The sequence below is a fragment of the Colobus angolensis genome, unplaced genomic scaffold (genome assembly GCF_000951035.1).
Source record: "Colobus angolensis palliatus isolate OR3802 unplaced genomic scaffold, Cang.pa_1.0 Scaffold138, whole genome shotgun sequence".
In the NCBI taxonomy this organism is placed as follows: Eukaryota; Metazoa; Chordata; class Mammalia; order Primates; family Cercopithecidae; genus Colobus; species Colobus angolensis.
This window is the reverse complement of record NW_012114466.1, coordinates 2,292,210-2,303,018: the sequence shown is the minus strand read 5'-3', so window position 1 is coordinate 2,303,018 and position 10,809 is coordinate 2,292,210. Positions and strand designations below refer to the sequence as shown.

At 47.6% G+C, this 10,809-nt stretch overlaps 1 protein-coding gene across 1 annotated transcript in view; it reads left to right on the top strand.

Annotated features, from left to right (window-relative positions):
- Positions 1-6,039, top strand: part of FAM118A (family with sequence similarity 118, member A) — a 32,116-nt gene extending 26,077 nt beyond the window's left edge. The window contains 2 exon segments of the mRNA XM_011934765.1: positions 897-1,043; positions 4,981-6,039. Of these exon segments, the coding sequence (XP_011790155.1) occupies positions 897-1,043; positions 4,981-5,000 (167 nt within the window). The 3' untranslated portion in view covers positions 5,001-6,039.
- Positions 6,040-10,809: the final 4,770 nt, after the last annotated feature.

Here is a 10,809-nt window from a genome sequence, read left to right as displayed (position 1 = left end):
CCGTGTTAGCCAGGATGGTCTCGATCTCCTGACCTCGTGATCCGCCTGTCTCGGCCTCCCAAAGTGCTGGGATTACAGGCTTGAGTCACCGCGCCCAGCCTGTTTTTCACCTTAAATAATTCGCTTCTATTAAGACAGCCCCACTGAAGATGATAAATACTCAAGCTTTAGCATGGTCCCCGCCACACCGAGAGACTAAAGGCTGTCCCTTTGACGAGGAAGCACAGCTGGATCACATGTGGGCCAGCTGGCACCTGAGAATAATTTCTTGCCCTAGAACCAAGAGTGACAGGGGACTTGGAACAGGTTCTATTTGGGTGATACCATGTGGTGCAAGATGCAGTGCCTTAGAATGACCCAGCTCTTCCGTAGTGTTCATTGCACGGGTCTGAGCTTTCACACAGAAGCTCTCTATTTAATACTTGTTTGAAATGTGAACACTCTTATTGCTGGGCTCAGTTCTGCCTGTTTATACATTTAACAAGACTTGGTGGCTACAAGCGTCCTCCTGTGTGTGAACTGGGCACCAGGTGCCTCCCCTTGCTGAGCCATTTGGGTAAAAGGGACTCTGGTGAGTGGCGTGGAGGCCTCTGTGCGCAGCCCCGTTTTCCCTGCCTGTTTGGCCCAGTGCGTTCACAGATGAGAAAACGTGCATCGATGTGGGAGCTGCTCGCATCACATCCATGTTAGTGGTGCAGGAAGTATAAAACCGCCGCAGTCAGCTTCCCATCCACCTATTCCCATGCAAAAGGACACCTTTATTACAGTTGCTTTCTTACTGAAATGCGACTCCTGGAAGCATGGCTTTCTTTGGAGAGAAGCCGTAGTGTGGTCAGTGTCATCTGCAGGGGATGGCAGGGTCTGTTTGGCCAATGCTTCAGTAAGGTCACATTTAGAAACTGTGCCTTGATGGGTGGATTCTAAATAAACAAGCTTCTGAATAAATTTTCCTCTTTCAGGTAATGCATGCCAGGACTGTGCAAAGAGGAAGTTAGAAGAGAATGGAATTGAAGTTTCAAAAAAACTCAGACAATCAGATACTGGTATTGTGTCTGTTCTTTTTGTGGGGAGCTGCCTCAGGTCTGTCTGGTTGGCAGGCATCTTCAGGGACCATGCCGCGCTTTAATGCCCCGGGCCCTATGGTAGGAGGATGGTGCATACATTCTGTCAGGGCCAGAGAGCACAGGAGGCTTAGCAGAGACCCTGACCTCTCACCCTAACCCAATTCCAACTGCCCAGAGGTGCTGGTACCTCTTTAGAAAACTGTTACGGAGAAAACATACACTAGGAAGGTGCAGCTTGCAGAAGGGTGCTCTCTACAAAAAGAAAAAAAGTGCACAAGTTATGTAAGGTCAGCTCAGTGCATTTTTGCAAAGTGAATGCTCCCATCTAATCACACCCAGTTGAGGAAGCAGCATTGCCAGGAACCCCCTTGTCACTCTCCAGCCTCCTCCAGCCCCTAAGGGTGACCACTAGCCTGATGCATGTCACCTGAGTCTCTGTAGAAAAGCACTTTAAATCATTTGAGCTGTGCCGCCTTTGTTCCAGACTAAGATGTAAGTGATTGAACTATCTAAACAGTGTATTTGAATAGGCCTCTCTGTTGACACTACGAAGGGCGATCTCGCTCATTCGTGCCAGTCCCTCCCTCTCCTCCCAGGTTTGCCTAGTGCTGTGTGTTATTTCTCATTCTTTAAATAACATACTTAAGCCAGAGTTCCCAACACGAAGCCTGGGCTGGATGGGCCCCCGCTTGTGTATCCCACCCCGTAGCCCGCCGGCTTCCCCATTTTGTTGGTCTCCGTGGTGACAGGACAGAAAGGAAATGAGACCCCAGTCTGTCTGTAGGTTGACTATAAAAGTTGGCAAACAAAAGCATTTCCTTGATGAAAACAGCGTCGGTGTTCTTTCCTGCTTAGCCAGCTTGTGGCTGTGGCCGTGGGCCCAGTGCCATGGCGCCTGTGCCAGCTGCAGATGTGTTCTCAATGTCAGGGTCAAATGTGGCTTGTTCTTACATTCCATTCTCCCATTTTTTATTGTTTAATATTGGGGCTTTAAGACATTTGTGTTACTTCTTATTTTTTGAGGAGTTTTTAGGTTCTTCTTCCCCCTTTGTTTTCCAAAAAATAACATTTCCCAGTATTCTTAAATGTATGCATTCCCTCAGCTTTCAGAATGAAGAATTTTTTTTTCAAAAAAAGTATGCACTCTCTTCATCCTGTCACCCCACGCCTCCCAGGACCCTTCTCCTGGTCGGCTCCGTGGGGGACTGCTGTGTGCCTGCCTCCCGAGCTTCCCTCCTCCTCTCTGAGATGGAGGCCCAGGTCTCCCTTGTTCTGCCCCCCCCGTCCATCCTGCTAGTACCTCCTGAGGCTGCTTCTGCAGAGCCCCGTGCGGGGTCGCCTCCCGAGGGTGATGTGTCTGCAGGTGTCTGTGCCATCCTCATGCTCGTTGGTAGTTTTGGTGTGGGATTCTTGGTTGTGATTCCCCCAGACTCCACTGTCTGAAGACCAGGTTTTCTATGAAGAGGGTCTGATGGGAACCTGTTCCCAGTGATTTGAAGGTACCCGTTGCTTTTTTTCCTGGGAGTTTTTAGGGTCCCCTTTTCCCTTGATTAGAAATTCAGTGAGGATGTATTTAGGTGGAAAATTTTTTTTCCCTGCCTTATTCATGTGTTCTTTTTCTTCCTCCATTTCTCCAGTTCTGGAATAGTCTGTGATTCTCTTTATTTCTTCTTTCCATCTTCTCTGTTCTCCCTTTCTGGAAGTCATACTAGTTGGGAGTGCCTGGATTGATTTCCACTGTCGTTTAAGTTTTCTCTGATGTCTTTTTTTTATTTTTTGAGACAGAGTCTTCTGTCGCCCAGGCTGGAGTGCAGTGGTGCAATCTCGGCTCACCGTAACCTCCACCCCTTGGGTTCGAGCCATTCTCCTGCCTCAGCCTCCTGAGCAGCTGGGACTACAGGCGCACACTACCATGCCCGACTAATTTTGTATTTTTAGTAGAGATGGGGTTTCACTATGTTGGCCAGGCTGGTCTCAAACTCCTGACCTTGTGATCCACCCACTTTGGCCTCCCAAACTGCTGGGATTATAGGTGTGAGCCACTGTGCCCGGCCAAGCTCTTGTTTTCTTAGTTACCTTTTCTCAGAGCATCTGCTGTTCTATGTCTGTGAGAACTCTGGAGACAGAAGTCAACCTGGTTATCTGACTCTACTACATTCCTGAAAACATTGGGAGAGAGGATTTTCATATAATAGGAGTTTATATTTTAGTACTTTATATAAGTAAACCAAAGTAAAACACTCTTAAATACCTATATAGCAGTCCACCAAAAATTTCTGAGAGCTGTGAAGCATCCAGCTTTTCAGTTACCTCTTCATTTAACATTTAAATCCTTCAGCGGGTATATTGGAGCAGTATTATGTCCCTGCATGTTCCTTCAACACCACAGGGACCATGTGCAACAGTACATGTTTATAAACATTCATAGTGAGTGCAAACTTAGTCAAGTAAAGTAAGGCAGTTCTAAAAGGGCCACCTGCAGAGTGAATTATAGCGCAAGTGAGGGCTGGCAGCAGGGCGTGGGGGCGTCCTAGCGTCCTGCCGTCCAGGGGCAGGAAAGATGAGAGTGAACTGGTGTGGGGGTCCTCATGGGAGAGCTGTGAGGGGCAGCTGTCACAGACTCGACATCCTCTCATTTAGTTTTATACAACTACGGCCAGGCGCGGTGGCTCACGCCCGTCATCCCAGCACTTTGGGAGGCTGAGGCAGGTAGATCACCTGAGGTCAGGAGTTTGAGACCAGCCTGGCCAACATGGGGAAACCCCATCTGTACTGAAAATACAAAAATTAGCCGGGTGTGGTGGCACGTGCCTGTAGTCCCAGCTACTCAGGAGGCTGAGGCAGGAGAATTGCTTGAACCCGGGAGGCAGAGGTTGCCGTGAGCCGAGATCGTGCCATTGTACTCCAGCCTGGGTGACAGAGCAAGACTCTGTCTCAGAAAAGATAAAATAATAATAGTTTTATAGAACTTCAGGTGCAGTTGGGGGCATACACGTTTTAGAGAAGTAGATTTTGATAGTGTTTTGGATCAGACTGTTTGAAATCTTTTTGCAAATATTTGGATTGTGAGTTCAGCTAGTAGAACCATCGTGTAAGTAAAAACAAAACACAAAACTGGTGTTCTGTGAACTGTTTCCTCTGGGGTAGGTGGTTCTTTCCCACTACTTTCTTTCATGTTCCTTGTTTTGTTCTCTGCACATTTGGGCTCCTCCAGTGCCTGCTGACAAGAACAAAGGCCCGGGCGATTATGCTCAATAGATTGGCTTTCTTCTGCTGTTGCTCGTTTCGTGTACATAGTTTTGTCCCCCTGTGGCCTACCTCTGACTGGTGTGCACATCAGGAGGCAGGGCCTACTGCCTGGTAGACCTTGCTATGGAGCATTGGGCAGGGGTTTTCTTCAATACCTGTGAGATCTGTGCTCCTAGACACCATCACCTGCAGCTGCAGCCCCAGCTGTCCCCACACAGTCATGTCTCCTTAGGGCGAAGCTCCTGGCCTCTGTTGTACAGAAAGCCTTGGCCTGTCTTGCATGTGGGTGAGAGAAGCCAAGCCCGGGGATCCCAGAGGAATCGACAGGCTTCTTCTCCATACCTCCAACAGGCTCTCACTGTATGTTTGTTGAAATTGCCCCATCCTCAGTCCACTAAGAAATAAAAGAGCATCCATGTTCATGGATTGAGATTCCCACATATGGTTGCAAATGTAATTGTCATCACTTGCTTGATCCCCTGATGGTATTGATACTTACACCAGGTCATTTCCAGACAGAGGCTACTGTTTCCATTGTGGAGGGGTTTTCTAAGTCTTCCGCACAGAAGAACAATTGTAAAGCAGTTTCTGAAAAAGAAATCTATTGCAAATAACTTCTTTTAGCTGGACTTTAACCCTTGGGCATTTTGTTCTTTCATTTAAACAGATGATGCTGGAGGGTCTTGAAATCTTTAAAACCAGTAAAACCTGCAACTTGAAAACCAGCCTTCTGTAACCGCAGTGCCCAAACGAAGAGGAGTGTATGGAGAACTCCACATGGATCTCTGATTGCGAAACTTCACATACACCAAGAGAGCCACATGGGCACACGTGTGGCCCTCAAGGCTGGGTGAGAGGGCTCCCCTGTGTTGAACTGTGCAGGAGGTGATGCAGACACACTTCAGGTGGACTTTGCAAGGACTGATGGACAGCTACCTCAGGGGCCAGAATCCATGGGAAGGGGTGGACCTGGTGTTCCCGTTCTCATGTCAAGGTGGTATTTTTTGTAATAAGAGGGGAAGAGTAAAGACTGTCCAAGCAACAGTAGTTGCTAAAGAGAAAATATGAAATAGACACTTTTTTTTTTTTTTTGAGTCAGTCTCACTGTCACCCAGGACAGAGTGCAGTGGCGCGATCTCAGCTCACTGCAGCCTCCACCTCCTGGGCTCAAGTGATTCTCCTGCCTCAGCCTCCCGAATAGCTGGGATTACAGGCGTCTACCACCATGCCTGGCTAATTTTTGTATTTTTAGTAGAGTTGGGAGTTTCACCATGTTGGCCAGGCTGGTCTCGAACTCTTGACCTCAGGTGATCTGCCCGCCTCAGCCTCCCAAAGTGCTGGGATTACAGGCATGAGCCACTGTGCCCAGCGAAATAAACACATCTTATAATTTGTTTATGGAAACATGTTACTATAGAAAGCATTTTAAAGGTATGTTTGTTCCACTGTTAAATAGTAAAGAATGAATCTGCTAGTGAAAATGGTATGTTTTTAGGGAGAACAAGTGGATCAAAGGGCTTCTTTGGAATTAGGTTGTTTTAGTAACTTCTGTTCCAAAGAAACACAGGTCTGATATTGCTAAGAACTGTGAAATTGGAGGAGCCAGAGGCCCTTTGCAGAAGTTCAGGCCAGCGTTGTGCAGGGCCACTGTGGCACTGACAATCGGGACAGCCCAAGTTTGCAAGACCAGGTTTCAAACATTATAAATTCCAGGCTTTGCAAGTCTGTTATTGTCTCTTAAAATTCTCTTCTATGGCCCATATTAAGGGAGTTTGCAGAGAGTGAGGGAGGCAAAACTTGAAAAGGGCCTGCAACACTTTAAACCTTCTCGGTTCACCCACATGAAACAGCTGTGCTGGGTGCGCTGCTGATGCCCAGGGAACTCTGTGACGCAGCAGCTGCTTCTGTGGTGGTTCATGAGTGGCCCTACAGTGGGGGGTTCTCTTTGGAAACAAACAGCCCTGCTTGGTTTCAGTTTGAGGCCACTTATCTTCAATGTGACATTTCTTGCCAAGCCCTGTGACACTCCCCATTGATGACTCCCCCAGGTACAGAGAAAGTTAAGAACAGGAAACAGAAGGGTAGGATGCAAAGGGAGGGAGGTAAGCCCTGAAAACTTTTTTTTTCTTTTTGAAGCATGGAAAACAAATCTTTTATGCCACTCCAGCCATAAATAAAATTTTAACTTCAACCCTGTGTGCTCAGTGTTTCTTTAGTTATGCCATGGCTTGCTAGAATGTTATTTAGTGAGAATTTTTAGCTTGAGTTGCCACCCAACTGTGAAATCAACTAAATGATTACTTGAATGTGTTTAAATTTTTTAAAAAGCAAACATTATAAATTATTTTTTTAAATGTCATTTACTAAGTGTAGTCAGGGAATATCTGAATCTGAGAGCTGGCCAGACACAGGGTATAGCAGAATTACAGGCATAGAGGATGCTATGCAGTAGGATGTAAAGCTCATTACAGCCCATTTTAAGAAGAGCTTTGTATTCTTTGCTGGAGGACGCAGCCGTGTTGCTGTACCAAATGGATGTATCTAGTTGGTTCTGTTGTATGCTTGTTGTAGAATGTAAAGTTTATTCCAATGTGACTGATAGATTAGAGGCAACTCCAGCATAGTGCACTTGCTTGTGTATAGTTCAGTCAGTGAGAAACATCACATGAGGAGGCAACAAAGTTGGCCCTGCTGTTTACTGCCTCAAGCTAGAATAGCCATTACATTTTAAAATGGTTACATTTTAAGGCAGGGCAGGTAGCTCAAACCTGTAATCCCAGCACTTTGGGAGGCTGAGGTGGGCAGATCACTTGAGGCCAGGAGTTTGAGACCAGCCTGGCCAACATGGTGAAACCCTGTCTCTACTAAAAATACAAAAATTAGCTTGGCGTAGTGGCGTGCGCCTGTAATCCCAGCTACTTGGGAGACTGGCGCAGGAGAATCACTTGAACCAAGGAGGCAGAGGTTGCAGTGAACCAAGATCGTACCACTGCAGTCCAGCCTGGTCGACAGGGAAATTCCATCTAAAAAATAAAAAATAAAAAATAAAAATAAAATGGTTACATTTTAAAGTTATACAAGTACCTGCTAAGAACCTCCTTACTATCTCAACAAAGCCTGAATATGTACTGTGGCCCTTAAATTAGGTTACTGGGCATGCTCTGATATATCAGAAATGACTGAATTTGGTGGGATCACTGACAGACTGTAAGTCAAAGTTATGAAAGAGAACAGCCAAGCGCGGCGGCTCACGCCTGTAATCCCAGCACTTTGAGAGGCTGAGACGGGTGGGATCGCTTAAGGCCAGGAGTTCGAGACCAGCCTGGCCAATGTGGTGAAACCCTGTCTCTGCTAAAAATATAAAAATCAGCCGGGCACGGTGGCGGGTGCCTGTAGTCCTGAGGCAGGAGAATTGCTTGAACCCACGAGGTGGAGGTTGCAGTGAGTAGAGATCGTGCCACTGCACTGCAGCCTGGGCGACAGAATGAGACTCCGTGTCAAAAAAGAAGGACAAATAGAGTGGCTTCTGCTGTCTGCAGTTCATAGAGGTCAGCTATCTCACCGTACTGGAAGTCCCCCTCAGGGAAGGAACCAAATCTTTTTGAGATTTAATTTCTTCCTCACAGAGTGCATTCTGTTATTACATGAAACAGTATTGTTAAAACGGATACATTTACTCAGGAGGCTACTCCTTGGTTAGCACTTGGGCCCAAAGCAGTCTAAAGTGGAAGCCCACCTCAGAATTTTCTTGTTCCTTTTTCTTTTTCTTTTTTTTTTTTTTTTTAAGACAGTCTCTGTCACCCAGGCTGGAGTACAGTGGTGCAATCTCAGGTCACTGCAGCCTCCACCTCCTGGGTTCAAGCGATTCTCCTGCCTCAGCCTCCCGAGTAGCTGGGATTACAGGCATGCGCCACCGCGCCTGGTTAATTTTGTATTTTTAGTAGAGACGGGGTTTCACCATGCTGGTCAGGCTGGTCTCGCCCTCCTGAAGTGCTGGGATTTCAGGCGTGAGCCGCTGCACCTGGCTGCCTTCGCTTTTCAAGTACGAAACTCAAGGGCTCTTCCAGTTGTTGCTGTCTCTCTTTGATGTAATTCACCTTTCCATAAAATTCACCAATCTTCCAGTTATTATTTTTAAAAACTGCCTCTGGAATTTAAAATGAGAAGATTGGAGTAATTGGTGTCCTAGTGACAGTCTGTAACTAGAACTTTAACTTCAGGCTGGATGCGGTGGCTCATGCCTGTCATCCCAGTTTTTTTGGGGGCCAAGGCAGGGGGATTGCTTGAGCCCAGGAGTTTAAGACTAGCCTGGGCAACATAGGGAGACCTGGTCTCTACAAAAATGTTTTAAAAGATTAGCTGGGTTTGGGCCGGGCGCGGTGGCTCATGCCTGTAATCTCAGCTCTTTGGGAGGCTGAGGCAGGTGGAGCACGAAGTCAGGAGATTGAGACCATCCTGGCTAACTCGGTGAAACTCCATATCTACTAAAAATACATAAAATCAGCCGGGCATGGTGGCGGGCGCCTATAGTCCCAGCTACTCGGGAGGCTGAGGCAGGAGAATGGTGTGAACCTGGGAGGCGGAGCTTGCAGTGAGCCGAGATCATGCCACTGCACTCCAGCCTGGGCCACAGAGCGAGACTCTGTCTCAAAAAAAAAAAAAAAAGAAAAAAAAAATAGCTGGGTTTGGTGGTGGACATCTGTGATCCCAGCTACTCTGGAGGCTCAGATCGGGGGATCTCTTGAGCCCGGGAGTTAGAGACTGCAGTGAGCTGTGGTCAGGCCACTGCATTCCAGCCTGGATGTCAAAGCAAGCCCTGTCTCTAAATACAAAACATAAAGTAACTTTGAAGTTTACAGCTGTACACACATGTACAGCTGGACACATTTATTCCTGTTTCAGGTTTCCTTGACCAAGAAAGAAAACTACCAGGCTAGCTTTATCAGTTGTGATACTTAACGCTTGAAAGATGCAGATAGCTCATATTTGTGTCCTGTCACTGCAGTTGAAAAGTTACAACTTCACAAGCACAACCTGATTTCATGAACACTTGACTTCTTTTTTCAAGTAATGTATTTTCCGTGTTCTGAATGTCCCTGTTCTGAATGCAGCACCTCTTTTAAGTACTGCTTCTTGGCCCTTTTGAGAAATTGCTCATCTATCAGGAATGACCAGGATAATTGAGAAATTCTAAAACTTGGTCATCTTGACATAAGGGAATTAATAGCTGCAAGTTTGGCATCATAAAACATTGATGATGGCAAGCTTGGAAAGGCCTGTGCTGGCTCATTTAATTGTAACAGGAAACCCAGGCACACTCACCACACACTGGAACCAGGTTAGCCACAGAGAGGCAGGTATACGTGACCAGCTGTGAACTTGGAGACTAGAGAATGTACAGATAATCCAACAGCTAAGGTTTTTCTTGTTTTTTTAACCACTATCATTTCTTTTCAAAATTGCTAATAATTAGCAAAATGGACCAATGTAAGTTCCATTTCCATAAATAAAAGTATAATTCTTATTAAGGGCAGAAAAAAGGAGCTCCCGCTTGCCGCGTGTCACCCTCTACTGGGAGGTCCATATTCTTACCTTAGTTGGGTTTCCAGTGGCAGCATGCAGCACTAGTAAGTAGATGATTTCGTAGACGAGACGAGCGGAGCTGGCACAGGCACACATGCCCAGTTAGTGCCCAGACATTTTGAAGCTGGGATTGGGATCCTGGCCCGACTACAGAGCAAAATACACCATTTGGTGCGTCCTGGCACCAGCCCACGTGCGTGGCTCTGCAGAGAGGCAGCGGGCTTTCCTCATCTCTGCCCCCGTCCGCCGCTTCTCATTCCACCCCCACACTCCCCGGAAGAACAGGACCCAGAGTAAGCCTGCATGTGCTCGGGCTCCTTTCTGTCCCGCTGAGGCTCCCTTTCCAGGTTGGGGCAGGCAAGTGGATCCAACAGGCTGCCCGAAGACTGCAAGGCCATGGGGAGTTTTAATCTGTGGCTGTGTCATGAAGGACATTTGTACTCGAATTCCTGGAGTGCCGCTCCTGATGGGAGAGGAGGCCCATGATGGTGACAGTCATGCTAGCGACCGCGGACACCACGCCACGCTCCCTGTGCCAGCTGGCTCCTTCAGCAAGTCCTCGCGCCAAGCCTGGGAGGTGCAGGAGAGAGGGCAGCGAGCGGCCCAGGAGCCCACCGCCCGTGTGGGCTGAGCTGCCTAGAAGCCTGTTGGCCAGTCACTGCCGTTCCTAGTCACTGCCTGCCAGCGGCTGAGGACGACGACCTCTGGGTGTCTCGGCTCCACTGACTGCTTTTCTTTCTCCTTCAGATGCTGACCGAGTGGACAGCACCACATTATTGGGTAAAGCAGATCTTTCTTCTTGCCAGCCTGTTTTTTAATCTCGCTCTGTCGCCCGGGCTGGAGCGCAGTGGCCGGATCTCAGCTCACTGCAAGCTCCGCCTCCCGGGTTTACGCCATTCTCCTGCCTCAGCCT